Consider the following 16,771-nt stretch of genomic DNA (forward strand, 5'->3'; position numbering starts at 1 on the left):
GTACTGGAGACACTATTATTATGGCTTGTCTGTGGAGAGATTCTGTCACAGTTATACATAGCTTGTTGTGCAACATACAGTTGAGGTAAAAAAAGAAAGGCAATTTCAGAAGTGGGCGTGGTCCAAACAAGGACACACAACGTAGGGGAAATAATAGCCCAGCAATGCACAAAGTTGGGGGTCGGACCAACATCTAAATCAGATGATTAGACATAAATAAATAAAAAGTCATTGGTTAAATAGGTGAGTTTTTATGTAGTCACAAATTTGATGGTTAAAATAAATCAAGTAAAAAACAAAACAAAGTTCTTTACAATATGTTCTATGTGCCCCAGTAGTCTAAACATGGCAAAATATCACGTTTGTTTAAACTGATACTGACGGGATACTGTCACGTATGTTGTTACGTGAAGTTATGTCAAATATTTATGAATGAAGAAAGATATCTAGTTGTATACTCGAGGAAATTGTGTTTCACCATTCATGGTCTGTGTGTCCAAAGGGGTCGCCATTGTAGAGTGATGTCACATTGTAGCCTGTCGGTGAAGTCCGGGTTACCGGTACTTTTCCCCCCGACTTTGCAAATGGGATTTCCGAGTTCAAGGGGGCGTTCCCGTACACACTTCTTGGTTTGACGTCGGAAAAGTTCCTTTAAGTGAATTAAGGAGCACACACCCGCACATGGACAAACTCACGCAAATACAAAAGAAAAAGAAAAAACAAAAAGAGAGAGGGAGAGCAATGATGATATGTCGAATCGGTAACATTACCGAATGAACAATACTGAGCTCTCTCTCAAAAAAAAGGAAAAGTCCGACTTTCGACCATCCTCGAATGCAGCTTAAGCTTGCGAACATCACATGACCAAAAAACAGGTGCACTGTGACAGTGCGACAGCAGGCACGGACTTACATATGAATGGATTGTCATTACTGCTTGTTGGTAGCACATTGACCGACAATCCATTCATGTGTAAATCAGTCATAAGTCCGTGCGTGCTGTGGAGTCGCGCCGGGAGTGACGTCATGCAGCCGACAAATTCTGCTTTCGAAGGACCCAGCCTTGTGAATTTGGACACAGGCAGTTATTACTTGAGCCCTTAAGCACTGTGATGTCCTTTTCAGTTGCCAACAGATTGGCAAAATGGCCGCCTCATAACAGCCCATTGAGGGAAACCATAATTACAACAATGTAAATGAATTTGACACCCCAGATAATATGTGTCATTATCTCCTTTAGTCATAGTTGAGCAGAGAGATGGAGCAGGTTTCATGACTCAGTACTTCTAAGAACTTTGTGGAAACATTTATGATCACCACATTCCACTTGCAAATGCCTACTGTATGTGTTAGCGTCGCTTCCTGTCACGTCAGGAAATTCAACAAGGCTTTTAATTACAAGTTGTGGAACTGAGCAAGATTCCTACGATGGAACTGGGTGACTCGAGCGTTATGTTTGGCCGGCAGCTATATAGTAATTATCAAGAGAGTCGCTGGATGGGACTTTTATTTTTGTTGTCCTCTTGAGTGCAAAGAGGAAATGGCAGTCTGTGGCCTGGAGGCGTTTTGTGTTTGGGGGGGGACAGAAAATTGTTGGTTTCGAATGACATGTAAAAAGGACCTGCGTTGTTTTCGACAATTGAAAAGCTGCTTTGACACTGCGCATTATGGTTACTATTGCATACTGTAGCAGTGGCGGGGCATGCATTTGGTACCTGGGCCGTGAATGAGGACTTGGCTGATGTGATCCACCTCTTCATGTCTAATTTCTTCAACAGCCTGGAGTCCATAGAGGCCGAGCAGGATGACATGACACTGTGAATATTTGCCACGGAGCTTCCACAATGTGCTTCCTCCTCATCGACCTCTTGGGAGCAAACAAGTCCTGTTCTCCTTCACTGCCTCAAACAAGGTCAAATATATTTCAGGATGAGGCCTGGGAAACCAGTCCGACAAAAAAAAAACAAAAAAAAAAAACACTACCACATGGCCCTTTTATTATTTCTTTTTCATCTGGAGTTGATAAGGCCCCGAGCACGGTATTAGGCCGACGAGGCTTGTTGCAATAAGGGTCATAAATGGTGACCAAAAGCAGGAAGTGGCAGGATGTTCATGTCACCGCATGACAACCACACATTTAGGGATAATGTTGAAATAACACAGACCGAACGGGAGGTCATGTGTTCACATTTATACCACTTCAAATCTTTTTATTATTATTATTATTGTTTGGGTAGTTATTATTTGCAAATGGTGCTTAAAAGATCTATTTTTTTTGTGTCAACATCATGATTATATAAACACGATTGGAACAGGGGTGCCGAACTGTAAATATTTATACGGTTTACTGAGGTAATTGTAAGAGTCAGTTCGCATGGGAGAAGCTATTTTGGGGAAGCAAAAGTGGGAGGAGCTTAGTCTTGGCATTCATTAGAATGACAGCGTCAATCATCAGTTGAAAGCAAATTGGTTTATATTATTTTAATAAAAAGGGGAGCTAATTATTTGTGGCTTTTTTACATAAAGATGTGAATATCGCATACGGGAACACATTAAATCCTAAAAAGTTACATTGCTGCAAAAGAAGAGGAAGCTGTCTCTGTGTGGCTTCTATAGATAGTGTACCCTTTCAATAAAATATGCGCATGCAACTTTTCTAAGATACTGTTGTTATATTCCAAAGCTGCCAATTATAAAACACAATGATGTACTGTATCAAAGTATTGTAACACACTGAATTTGTCCTGTCTAGTGGCAATGTGCTCACATGAGAATTTAGTCAGACATTGTTACAAAAACTCGTGGTAGCCTATATTTAGACTATTTCCAGAGTGGAATGACACACAATAACAAACTAACCAAATAAAAACACAAATATGACAGACATGCAATGCTGAAGATGCAATTTTCTTTTTTTAGAATGACTTTTTGTACAAATAATACAAAATTCTCACGTGAACACACTGCAAGATGTTACTCAAGATGACATCATTTAAATGTTTACATACACCTGATGCATATTTAATTTATAAAACATTAGACTAAAAGTATTAGAGTAAAAAGTCCAATCGATTATTTTTGTTGATTTTATCAACAAAAACAAAAAAACAACAACTCCAAAGTGGCTACTTGCGGCGGACAAGCTTGGAGTGCATCGCTGAGGTTTTGCAAGTTTTGTGGTTCAGTCGTCATTGTTGCAGTCTGTACACAGAATCTGGTCACGGTCCGGGAAGAAGCCGGAGCCGACCAATGACACGGAGCATCGGGAGCACTTGAAGCAGGGCTGGTGCCACTGTCGCTCTTCGAAAGAAATGTATTTGCCATCGCCGAAACCTGTCGGGACACAATTGCTACATTACATGGTTATATTAGCCAGCACACTGCAAAAACTGAAATCTGAAGTAAGATATAATTTCTTAAATGTAACCTAAATTTGCTTATTTTGCTCTGACAAGTTATTTTTTACTTAAAGTAAGATTGTCAGACAAGATTATTCTGCTTATTTTAAGATACTTATTACTTAATTATCTTATCTTTTTAAGATGTAATTTTTTTCTGTATCTTAGAATGAGTGTTTTAAACTTTTATTTTAAAGATTTAATTTGCTTGAAATGAGGCCATTTACATTTAAAAACAAACAAACAAGTTATATATAAATAAATAGGCTTATTTTCGGATTTAATTTTCTTGATTTGTTGCCTAGAATAAGTATATAAACCTTAGTTTTAGATTAATATAGATTTACACCTTTTTCTTATTTCAAGAAATCTAAGTTAGTAAAATTATCTTACTGCACTGGCAGATCATTTCACTTGTTTCTAGTAAATTTACACTAAAAACAAAACAAAAATCGACATATAGATTAAAAAAAAAAAAAGAACCAAACAAACAAACACCAAATGGTGTAGACTGAAACCAAAGCTTATATTCTACCCGTTTCACATAATAATAATAATAATAATGTGTGAAACAAACAAACTATCACAATTTTGTACACACGCATTTATACACCCATATAATACAGTATCTGGTTTCAACTGGTTTCGGCCCGACGCCAGCGATATAACTATTATATACAAAACTAGAGTAAGTGCAATTTCTGTAGAAATTGCATGGAAATGCTGAAAGCTAAATGCTAATAGCTGAATGCTAAGCTGAATGCTAATAGCTGAATGCTTATGAAGTAAATTGAAAGATAAATAATGTGAAAATTACAGAGTATTAATTGTATAAAAAGACACATACCCTCCATTCATATAGATAGAAAAGTGGATCTAATGATATCCAATGGGAAAATGCACACACACAAATTAACTCAATAGCGCCACCTAGGCATGCAATACCCTCCATTCATATAGATGCATAAGTGGAACTAATGATAACCAATGGTGAAATGCAAAAAAATATATATCCCTCAATAGCGCCACCTAGGCATGCAATACCCTCCTTTTATAATTGCCATGGATACATTTGTAATGTACAGTCGGAGGTTTAAACCCGCAACCTCATGGTTACTGCACAATGCATTTTAGCAAGTGCGCCACTGAGCAGTATGAAAGAGCAGGTAATGGTGATCAGTTGTATGAATGGAAGTGGGTGTGGCCAGTGGGACTTAGAAAACGTTTCCAGCATTCCCACAATAAATGATATTGGCTCAAGAATTGATCCCTGGGGAACTCCACATAGTGCCTACATTAATACATCTCATTAATTCTAAAATATGCATGGTTGAACAAAAAATAAATAAAGAAGAAGAAGCAAAATCAGCCAACAAACAAAAGCGCTGGAAATCAGAATCATCACCGACCTGTGATGGCCGTGTTGCAACCGGCACATTTTTTGGCATAGAGGCTGCTGAAGCACTTGACACAGTAAGGTTTTTCCCCCTCCGAGGTGAAAGGTTGTCCGGCCAGAGTGGTTTTGCAGCCCGTGCAGAGGAAGCACTCTTTGTGCCACACCTCGTCCCTGTAGGTCACCCCTCCTTTAGTCAGAGCCTGCAGGTCAAAAACACATTTCAAGAATGAAGTCACATCAGGGTTGACCCATTTTTTTATTCTTTTTTTACATTTATTTGACTCAATATGCTCTCCAAGTTGTAAAGTCATGCGAGGCCATGTTCACCGTGTTGCAGTGTCTGCACCGAGGAGCAAGCCTGCCCTCGTAGCACGGCACGCAGTAGTAATTGTTTTTGTCTGGGATGAAGGCCTCGGCGCCGATGGGCTTGTCGCAGCCGTGACACACGAAGCAGTCCTCGTGCCACGTGGAGCCGCCGTGCTCCAACATCTTTGATCCTGTCGACGAGAAAACACGTTTTAAAAAAAAAAAGGAGGGAAAGTTTGGGATCGTTATCTAAAGTTCATGTGACGCTTTGAAATATGTGATTATTCAACATGATGGTTAAACCTGTTCTGTGTGTGCGGCAGGATTGATTGACATTTCACGCTTCCTGGTATTACCAACTAGTATGTTGTAAGAGCTGATCCCATTTCACTTCATTGATGTGAAAATGAACATTCATTCAATACAAATGTGTCTTTGTTCACCTATCTATCCCAGCGACATGTATTGATAGGCCCTTTTATTTAGCAACCTGAATTGCATTCTAAAACTGTCTTCTAATTTAAAAGGTACAGGATGTATGCAGATATTAGCAAATCTATTTGAATGCTTTTTAATGCAACTAAAATTAATTGAATGCCCATCTCGTACTGCATATATACACACGCACACACATATACATACATATATGCAAATACTCTTTAGATATTAGGATTGTCAGTCCATAACTATTTTTAATCATAATTAATCACTTGAGTTCCATAGTTAATTAACAATGAATCGCAAGTTAATCGCACATTATATCTGTTGTAAATGTACAATCAAATATTTGTTCAGGTTTTTCATACTCTTGTTAATTAACATATCAGTCGATTACGCTTTTTAAAATCATGATTAATCACTTGATTTATATCGTTAATTCACAATTAATCGTCAATTAATTGCACATTACATCTGTTGTAAATGCACAATAAAATATTTTTTTCAAGTTTTTCATACGCTTGTTAATTAACATAAAACTCAATTACGCTTTTTAATCATAATTATTCACTTGATTTCCATAGTAAATTCACTATTAATCGCACAATGTATCTGTTCTAAATATGTAATAACATTTTTTTTCAAGTTTTTCATATGCTTGTTAATTAACATAAGGGGACAAATATGGCTACCAAAAACAATTGTGGTTTTATCTTTGAGTTCATTGATACAGTAATTGTATCGTAATCCATAGAGTTATTTGAAGTTAAAAAGTTATGCTAAACAGTTAAAAGGAGTGTGAAACATTGAGTAATAGATTTGTGTTGATGTCATTTTGTCTGCCACTGGATGGCATTCGTGTTTCATGTTGTACATTGGCAACCGAACCAGTACATTTTTCTTTTCTTTTACATCAATTGTATTTGAGTTTTTAATGCCCGTGGACATCGTAATTAATGCATTTTAATGCCACAAGACCTTAAATTACAGCAATTTAATGACTTTTAATGACCTGTGGAAACCCTGAAGTACATTCCAGGCGGAATACTTTGAATATCCCTCACACAAGCCACTAGATAGGAAAACATTTCAGCCATCCGACACCACCGCAGCAGCCACAGCATGAAACCGCCTTTGCAATCATTTTGTCACATCGAACCTGTCATGCCTTGAATGAAAGTTCAGCCCGTTATCACTAAGACCTTCTTTTTGCCCCCCAAGTACAACTTGGGAGTGCGAGCTCAGTGATCTCACCAGGCATAACCTTCTTGTCGCAGACCACGCACTTGGAGGAGAACTCGTTGCTGTAGCACTCGCTGCACACCAGAGCGTCATCCTGGCTGGTGAAGGGCTCGTCGGCCAGAGAGCGGTCGCAGCGCATGCAGCGGAAGCAGTGCTCGTGGTAGTGTTGGTCATTATAGAAGAGCTCCTGCAGGAAACATGGAAAAACCACTCAAATGATATGCTGTCAATGAAATTTACCAGAACAGACAGTGTCCCTGTACAGTTGGGTTAGGATATGACTGGTTCAAATGAGACAGTGTTGTAATGATATCATCATGATGAGAATAAAAAAAGACACCCCCAGTCATAACATATGACTCACGACCAATGACTAATGATGACATTAAACCATCTGCACTTAACTGTGACTTAATACAAGTAGAAAATGTTTTCTTCTCAATGTTCTGTCCCTTAATTTCCTCATCTTTTGTCACCCATGGGATGAGATTTCTTTTTTATGTTTCGTCTCTGTTGGCAGCATGGTGACCTAGTGGTTAACCAATCAGTCTCGCAGTCAGGAACAGAGGTGGCAAATCCAGGTCCAGAAAGTAAAAACCCTGCCACAGTTTGGCTATAGCCCCTGATGCTAACTATCTAGCTAGCTGGCTCCCTAGCAGGTAAACGAGCACCATGCTAGCTATCTAGCTAGCTAGCACCTGGGGCTAAAACCAAAAAAAATTGTGTCAGGGTTTCCAGAAAGTAAAAAACATGCCTCCGTTTGGCTATCTATCTATCCATCCATCTATCTAGTTAGCTAGCTAGCTAGCTCCCTAGCAGGTAAACGAGCACAGTGGGAGCTAGCTAGCTAGCACCTGGGGCTAAAGCCAAACTGTGGCAGGGTTTTTACTTTCTGGACCTGGATTTGCCACCTCCGGATCCCTGTTCAAATCACTTCTGGAACATCTCAATGTCCAAGGGTGTCACCCAACCCTAATGAGGACAAATAGTACAGAAAATGGATGGATGCATATTTCTTGAACAGCTGCTTGTGCTGCAGTTCAACAGCAGTTCATATTGGCCTTTTGATAAATGGGACCATTGAACAGAGGGCGAAAAAACGCATTTTACAGGCGTCGAAAAAAGGCGAGGGAGAAAGAGAGATGGCGAAAGAGGAATGGCCGTCGCTACGTCTTGTGAGCAGGCTCGAGGGCCAAAGTAAGCAGCGGTGTAATTTACTGTTGCTCGCTCACAGGGAGCTCGTGATTCTCAGGACACTCGTGGCCTTTGTGACATCTGCGGGTGTTTTCTTGGGAGGTTTCTATGGAACCAAGAAGGGATGCTGCAAGCAGAGTTGGTTTGAACCTGTAAAGTGCAGACCTCCCCCAAGGCAGAACGGTTGAGTGTGCTTATGTCCTTCTGTTGGTTGCTTAACAACAGACATTATATATGATATCATGTCCCAGAAGTCTTTGCGGCAGAGCAGTTCTAATCAAGTGGGTGGAGCTAACTTTAATTAACACTCTGCAGAGTTGGTTTAACACGAAATAAATCAACTCTGTCAAATAAATCTAAAAACTGACCTCTATTTAAATCAGCTTGTGTTAAAAAAAAATACATTTAAAAAGTAAGCTTACTTTAGCATTATGCATGATTATTTCTTTACATTCCTGGCAGGTTTTGGCATACAGGCGGTCATAGCACGGGATGCAGTGGGGGTTGTCCTCCACTTGGATGTATTTGCGTCCGTACAGGGACTCGTCGCAGTTCTTGCAGTCGAACCGATCGCTCATGATGTCAAGATGACCTCCTGCGAACAAAGAATCCACAGTTTAGCAAACATCCTCAGCAACAAGAAGGCAAAGGGAGGATCGGGTCAAGGGAGTTGGTCAAACACAGAGATAGAAGGAAAGGAAGGGAAGGGCTACAGCTGTAGTTTCCAGATATGTGGATTTATCAACAAAGGTGAGAGAGAAAAGCAACGTTTCTCAATTAAATGTAAATTTAACACTGGAGACATTTAGGGTTAAATAATGTTCAAAATCAGTTTACGCCAAACCCACAAAGCATGTGAGGTAAGGCCTAAAGAAATTCAAACTAGGCTGATTCCCTGTGAATCAGTACTTTGGTCATTACCTAATCTATGAGTGTGTCCCCCTTCCTCCCACTCAGTCTTGTGCAAACCCCCCTGTGGCGTCTTGGCATTGACAAAGAACAAGCAAACAATATTAATTTTCGGAAGCTGAAATGAAGCACTGCTCTTAATTTAAAAAAAAAACTAGTGAGGGCATTTTTATTTGTTTGCCTATGTTTAAAGGGCAAATTCAATGCAGCAAGCATTTTTCACACATACGCTAATAGCAATAAATGCATTATATGCTTTTATTTTTGTAGGAACAAAAACATGACCTAATTGTAATAGCGTTAACATCCATTTTCTATACTACTTTTCCTCATTAGGATCGTGAGTGAGGTGTTTATTCCAAATGAAGTTGTGGGCAACAGGCAGTTTAAATATTGTAATATTTCGTAACACTTTTAGTTTTGTTTATTGTATTACTTTATTATTGTAATGTCCTAGATCATTCAATCAGTGTTTTAGTCTATATTAGCCACTTATAGCAATCATTCGGTCACCACCATTAGCCAAAACCTTAAACCACTTTGCATTAGAGGCTAGCCATGCGTTAGCCTTTATTAGCCACAATAGATTGGTGTTAGTTTCTTTAGCACTATTATGAGCATAGTTATCAATCATTCTGTTAAAAATCCAAACATGTTTCAGCCTCTGTTTAGTTTCTTTAGCATTATTACGTGCAGATATATTCTGTTAAACATCTAAGCCATGTTTTAGCCAATAGTTTGTCGACAGATATTAGCATTGTTAACCACATTTGATAGGCTGTTAGTTTCTTTAGCATTATTTTGGGCATAGTTACCATTCTATTAAAAATACAAGCATGTTTTAGCATCTGTTTAGTTTCTTTAGCATTATTTAGGGCAAAGCTCTCAGTCTGCTAAAAATCTAAGACATGTTTTGGCCAATAGTTTGTAGATAGATATTAGCATCGTTAGCCCGTTAGTCACACAATAGGCTAATTCTCTCTAGCCGCAAATGGTAGACACAAATTTTTTGTTTAAAATCTGCTTGGAGTGCAATTTGTAGGTTGTACTATAATTAAAATGTAACTGAGCATTTGGCCTCCTTCAGCAATATTTTAGCCTTATGTACACAACTTTTTTAACCATACATGTTCTCTGCCTATTGATGGTTAGAGAGTCATTTTATTTAAATTCCAACTTATGTTAATAAATACAACTATAGACAGAGTTACATCCGTGATTTGGACACCAGCCATCAGTATTTTGTCTTCATTATTATTATTAAAAAAAAAATAATCCAACATTTTGAACACAACATTTACAAAGACATGGCTCTTTGACATCTGTCTTTTTACCCTAATTTGGGCACAATATGGCTTTGTCATAGTTCAAAAAAACCTTGAAAGAGGAGATGACCTCAATAAAGTGCAGCTGAGAAACCAAAAGGCTCTGAAATGTCCCTTGGGAAACAAGGAATGAGCCGAGACCCCACTTACTCCCTCGGTTTAGGCCTCCGTCGAAACAATGACATGACCCAGAGCTCACAAACTACCAAACACCTCTTATATTTTTCTGAAAATAAATTTTGTGGTTTGTTATGAAGGCGGTTAGAAATAATGATCATTCATGAAAATGTTTCCTGTTCCAGAATGCTGACCTTTACGGAACATGTATCTGGTGTGTAAAGGACTCATCTTTTACATCTACCGTAGTTTACATTCCGCATGTCTGCACAGCCATCAAATTCAGTAACCAACGATGCAACTACCGTATATCAGATAAACACACATATAAAGATATACACATATTCTTCTTGGTCCTGTCTTCATAAGACACTGAGACGTGGCTAGATCTTTCGAGACGAGACTTCTTTTAACCCTTTGGCATGTTAGTACTGGGAGTTACGACAACAACAATGCTTCTTTTTGCTGGGTCAAAAAACAAACAAACATTCAAGTCAAAACATCCCATCCTCTGTCTGTTTGGTGTCACACAACATTGCGAGTGAGGAAACCAGTCTGGCTGAAAATGTCTAAAAATGGCCATTTTCTATTCAGGTTGATGCTTGCCTGGGATCAATGCCACTGCACAACAATGGCTTTCCTTCCGGATATAGCCATTTGCGACCCCCCTTATGTTTCTCATCTGAAGCCACAATACATGCAAACACATTTGTGAGGGTTGCAGCTGTTGTCTCCCCCTGCCCCTGAACCCCACCCCCATTATGAATCCCAAACAGTTTGTATGGGATTGGTGCTACTGCACAAACAGTATATAATTAGATGTATATTTTTCATTTTTGTTTTGGCCTTTTCTCCATTTCTGTGTTCATCGGATGTTTAAGTGGCAGATTCAAAAGTCACATGGTTTTTATCTTTTTTCTAAGACTATACACAAGACACATTTTCATTGTGCCTTTCAGGAAATGACTTTCTTGAGGATTCTGATTGGCTAAACTTGTGTTAGGTGTTATGTCTTCACTCGTTGACGTGGCATTAGCATGATGCTAATTGGGTTGAATGTGAAAGTAAGTGATGAAAGAATCTCTGAATGTTTTCTTAACTGGTTTTGTTTTGAGTCCTTTTTTTTTGCCAGCAAATTGGCGCTCAGAAGAGATTTAGGGCCTGTGAAGAGAAAAAGTTGACAGGATTCTGACTTTATTCTCAGAATTCTAACTTTAAAGCGAGAATTCTGACTCTGAGATTAAACCAAGTGAGAATTCTGTCTTTAACCCCAACCCTTTAAAGTCGGAATTCTCAATTTAATGTTAGAATTCTGAGATTTTAAAGTCAGAATTCTGAATTAATGTCAAAATTTTCACTTATTTTAATATCAGAGTCAAAATTCTGACTTTAAGTCAGAATTGTGAAGTCAGAATTCTCACTTTAAAATCGGAATTATCACTTTAAAGTTAGAATTCTGAGAATAAAGTCGGAATTATCACTTTAAAGTTAGAATTCTGAGAATAAAGTAAGAATTCTGACTTTAATCTCATAATTCAGATTTTCAAGTCAGAATTCTGACTCTGAGATTAAAATAAGTGAAAAGTTTGACTTTGACTGTCAGAATTCTCAATTTAAAGTCAGAATTATGAGAATAAAGTGAGAATCCTGCCAACTCTTTTTTTTTTCTCATCACTGGCCCTAATCCTCTTCCGCACCATTTTGCCTCGGAATTGCTTCATGATTAATCAATAATCACTACCACACAATTGGCAGAATTATAAATAACTACATTTATATCCATCTACAATAACATTACAGTAAGTCTCTTTTGTCCTAATTGGGCCTATTTATTTTATTTTTATTCATGTCAGATTGATCCATCACTAGTCCAAACTCAACCATAATGACCTTTTTGCTTTTTAAGTTTTTTGCACGACTGACACAAAAATGGCTGGAATTGCCACGCCCTTACTATAGGTGTGTACTCTATAGGTCTCCCAGAGAAACATGTCATCTTAACAAACTCATCCATCTCTCTCTTGCTTGCCTGCCTTGACTATTTACATACAACTGAGAGATTTGCCAGAATCTGCCTGGCTCGGAGTGCTTTGCAGTAAGAACCAAATGGCAACTGCCTCCCAGGATCAGCCACTGAGAATCCTGCCTAATGTCCCCGTCATGGCTCGCCGCTGTTGTTTTACCCGACAGCAGCGTGACAGGTTTCTTACGATCGCAGCCAGGAACTCTACCAGTCCCACATGCTCTGCTGGGGTCGCTGTTTATTTTCCAAGTGAAGGAATTCAGACATTTATTCCATGATGAAAACTGTTGGGATAAAGTGCAGTATTTATGATAAATAAATGTGTAGAATCTGTGATAATACATTTAGTCATTGATGGTAAATTAGTCTCAACACCTTTTTGGGGCATGTGGAGTGGTTCCATTTAGTGTTGTCACTATCGAATATTTTTAGAATGGATTAATCGTCCTTTGATCCTTCCTCTGGTCTCCTGACTTCACGACTCTGGCGGGACCCTGAGGTATCCGATTAAGGTGAAGGTTTCAGGTGAATTAAAGAGCACAAACTTACATGCACGCATGCACAAAAAATTAAAAAAATTTAAATAAATGAATTCATTAATTAATTAAAGAGGGCGATGATGATGACATGTTGACTCGGGAAGGCTGCCAAATGAATAATACTGAGTTCTCAAAAAGAAAAAAAAATGGATTAATCTATCGATTATTCAATCGATTAATAGAGGCAGACGACCACTCACATTCAAATCATCACAGAGTGGAAACTGGCAAATGAATCACTATGCCACCATATGAAAGATTTTTAAACCTTAAATGTTGATACAAACTTACATTTTTTTAGTACCTCTCACGTCGGACCCATTTGGCTGTAAATGGTGCATTTTATATGAAGGTGTAATTATTTGCATCTGCATGGTGCCGGTTTATGACCACATTATTGTTGCAAAGTTCTTTTCGTGGAAAATATCAGCAGCACATCTTAGAACATTTTCCAACTTGGCTGCACATTATTATGATATGCTTGGAAAATGGTACGAGAACAGAACCTGGACAGAGAGATGGAGCCGTTTTCTTTTCGAAGGTAACAATCAGCGCTTTCTTCTTTTAATGTTACACTTGCCAAATGACCCAAAGCAGTACAGTCAGTAACAAAGTAGGTTTATAATTACCTCCCCACTTTAAACTGTTTATTCCCACTGGAATAGATTTGGAGGAGGTTTAACGGCTTTCTCCTGCTTAGCACAGTTCAAGTATTGTTTTCCTCCCGACTTCCACACCCTTGACTTTGGGGGGTGAAAGAGAATATTGATGGAGGAGCGCATACAATACCGGTGACCCGTAGAGGAGCCCCGCCTGCAGCTCTGGAGGAAAAGTGACACCCTCGGGTTTGCAAAGTGTTAACAGTAAAAACAAAGAAAGACATTGGGCTGTTTCTTTCACTTTCACCTGCGCGCAAACACGACGTTAAGGTGCGGCCAATAATGAATAGAAAGTATTTATTTAATTACTTTTATAGTTAATGGAAACAGTTTGCTACTTGATTTGTTTGTTATTTCATTTGGAAGTCAGATGTGCGCTGCCGAGCTTTCTGAGTCGGAGGCGTTTCGTCTATAAATGGTGATGGCAAAAGGCAGGACGTCAAACCTGCGCAAGAGGGAGGTTATGTAAGACGCATTAGTCAAATGTATTTACAGTTTGGGGAGTACTGTATGTTTTTTTTTTTTTTTGTTCCAGAGAGTTGAAGAAGAACATTTATTTGATACATTTAGTCACAAGGACTTGAGCTATGAGGTCACCTGTCTTTTGCCTGAAATATTTATTGTATTTATCAAACTCAAGTGCAAAATATAGATTATTTCTGCTCCAGACCAAAAATTATCTACTAATATTATATTAGCATGCGCTGTTCGTATCATTTGGGCAGGATGGTGATGGCTTCTCTCTACTGAACATTCAGCACAGTCTCAATGTAAGAATTTCAGAGGAATGTGATTGTGGTCAAAACATAGCAAAATTGTGCGTTTCTGAGTAGCGGGTGGGAAAGAACATTTTTCTTCCACCCTCTGTTTTATGTAACAGCAAACAACGAATTACTGTGTGAAACAAATAACAATACCCCCCTCCAAAAAAACAACAACAATCACCTCTTCAGAAAGAGAATTGTAATGTCTGCAGGGGTTTCACTCAAATGGCACAAGAACAAGATGCTGGTGTGCTGCTGATGGAAACTTGGTGGTTTTCTTTAGGGAAGGGGGTGGAGGGTGGGGGGCATCTATGACATCATTTTAACTCACAAGCATGAATGAGCTGTAAGCATGTAGCAGGCCAATTTTAAAATATCATTTATCTTGTGGAAGACAAATATGACTGTCTTTAATAATAATAATAATAATAAAAAAACTTAATAGTAGTTCATGGTTACTCATATTTGACCCATTTTAGCCCCCCCAACTCCCTCAGACCATTTCCGTATTCTAAAGAAAGGACATACATCCTTTCGGGTGCATCCTGAATGGTAAGGGTAACATGTTTGATTTTCAAATACAATAAATAAATAAAAGTGATTGGCTTTTATACGTTTGCTAAAACCTGATCGAAAATATTTTGTTTAAAGAGACAGTGAAAGACAACAAATGCATAATTTAATTATACATGATGATGGAAGGTGGTAAAAAAAAACATTGTACAGAAAAAGTTTCCCTACGTTTTATAACTTCAGTATGTTAAAGTTTCCTTTCATTAATTTCTAATGCTTACCGCTGATTCATGTGAGTTATATTATGAAGACATTCAAAATACCATCATCATTAGAATCAACGAACGTGTTTGACTTACCTTTCTTTGCGCATGAGAAGGCAGCGGGGAGCGTTTCTCAGTTGTGATCTTTTCCACTCTTGTCCACGCGTGTTGCCCTGTTGACAAAAATGACAAACAATAACAGTCCTGCGCGGGTTGTTGGTGTGGTCGACCAGAGTTGTGCGGGGTTTGCACACTGACTTGAAACGGGCGCATCAGATGCGTAAAAACGCCAAGCATTCCTCAAACACCGCCCCTTTCGTCTCTCTCTGCGTCTTCTTGCTCTTTTTGGCACCTTGACTGGAGTAACCACTTCTAGAAAGCAGACCATTTGTGGCAATGTGTGGATGTTAAGATAATTAGATGTACAGAGAGTAAAGGTTTGTGAAAATCAGCTGCCCCCCCCCCCCCAAGTGCCACTTAAGTGTTTGTTTACTATAATCATTCCAAGTGGGAGTTGTGCATTCCATAATAATTACCCAAGCTTAAAATCCCTTTGCAGTCAGTTGCAGCCCTAAACTTCGTTCGATTTATTTTGTTTAAATACACATTTGGGGCTTGTATTTATTTACCGAACTGTGCAGTAAGTCTTTAGTAGGTTATTCTTCCTTTCATTTAATGAGAACGTGGTGTGTACGTTATGTGAAGGCATAATTATGTTTATTTAAAGGTCTACAGGTGGACTGCTGCATTCAAGTATGTATTTCGAAAGCGCCACGGTGTATACGTTTAACTATGCTGCCCTCTTCTGTCCAATTGTGAAAATTACTTAGTAGGCTACCTATGCAACGTGAGGGTTCGTTGGTGGTAATGGAACACTCTTGATAAGATGAGAAAGCAGCATGGAGACGGATTTCTTCTGGAACGCTGTTTACTCGTCACGCGCACAGCGACAGCGACAATACTTCCGGACAACTTCTCAGCTGACCAACACTAACCAATCAGGAGCTAGCAAACTTTAGGTAAATGCAAATGATTGAAAACAGCAGATTCAACACGTCAATTTAGCTACTTGTATAAAAAAAATATATATATATATATATATATATATATATAAAGTAAATATATACATTTTAACAAAGTAATTTAAATCTTATTCATTTCTGAACCTTACACTCACATTACTGTACATAGCCAACCTAGTGCAACGCCGCACACTTATAAACGTGTTGCACATTTTAAACAACAGTTCTAAAAAAAAAAAACAGTTTCTAACACTCACCATGACGTCATTGTGGTGGTGTGTCACAGAATTCCAGTGGCAACCTGTGACTCTCTGGTGAACTCTATGCCCAAGAGAGTTGGCTCAAGTGCTGGCGGGAAAAAAATGTCAGCCAAACTAAATATTGACGCTCTTGACAATAACTGCTGTGTGAAGATATTTTGAGGGGACAGTAATGTAAATTTACAAGCTGTACATTGACTACTTTTCAATGTAGCTGTGTAATTTCTTCATTGTTGTCGAATGAAAAGATGTCATATTTACAAAAATGTAGTGTACTCACTTTTGTGAGACTGCTTCTGTGTGTATACTATCTAAATACAAACACACAGTGTATATATATACAAGTAAACAAAAAACGTTCATACAATGACTTGAAACTTTTCAAGTTTTCCCCCCCAATAATC

The 16,771-nt window shown here is 38.5% G+C and overlaps 1 protein-coding gene across 3 annotated transcripts; it reads right to left on the bottom strand.

The window, feature by feature from the left end:
* Window positions 1-2,465: 2,465 nt before the first annotated feature.
* LOC147157969 (four and a half LIM domains protein 3-like) lies at window positions 2,466-16,055 on the bottom strand. Of its 3 annotated transcripts, none has more exons than XM_086062518.1 (8): window positions 15,924-16,055; window positions 15,344-15,457; window positions 15,182-15,258; window positions 8,396-8,568; window positions 6,792-6,966; window positions 5,121-5,290; window positions 4,807-4,993; window positions 2,466-3,332 (listed from the first exon to the last, which is right to left on the bottom strand). In XM_086062518.1, exons 4-8 carry the CDS (start codon window positions 8,549-8,551, stop codon window positions 3,181-3,183), a joined length of 840 nt encoding a protein of 279 aa, XP_085918644.1. In that variant the 5' UTR covers window positions 8,552-8,568; window positions 15,182-15,258; window positions 15,344-15,457; window positions 15,924-16,055; the 3' UTR covers window positions 2,466-3,180. The 3 variants fall into 3 exon arrangements, with proteins under 3 accessions (XP_085918644.1, XP_085918645.1, XP_085918646.1); XM_086062519.1 differs by having other exon boundaries at window positions 15,344-15,454; window positions 15,924-16,029; XM_086062520.1 differs by lacking the exon at window positions 15,344-15,457 and having other exon boundaries at window positions 15,924-16,010.
* Between the last annotated feature and the right edge of the window lie 716 nt (window positions 16,056-16,771).

This window comes from Leptonotus elevatus, chromosome 19 (genome assembly GCF_054856555.1).
Source record: "Leptonotus elevatus isolate MCC_2025b chromosome 19, RoL_Lele_1.0, whole genome shotgun sequence".
Classification (NCBI taxonomy): domain Eukaryota; kingdom Metazoa; phylum Chordata; class Actinopteri; order Syngnathiformes; family Syngnathidae; genus Leptonotus; species Leptonotus elevatus.

Bases quoted from the DNA above. Each gene is read 5' to 3' on its own strand.
- LOC147157969 (XM_086062518.1), bottom strand. From the start codon at position 8,551: ATGAGCGATCGGTTCGACTGCAAGAACTGCGACGAGTCCCTGTACGGA. The intron at 6,967-8,395 runs GTAAGCTTACTT...TGTTTCCTGCAG, and splicing joins TAATCATGCATAATGCTAAA to GAGCTCTTCTATAATGACCA. The intron at 3,333-4,806 runs GTCGGTGATGAT...GTGTCCCGACAG, and splicing joins TTGCAACACGGCCATCACAG to GTTTCGGCGATGGCAAATAC.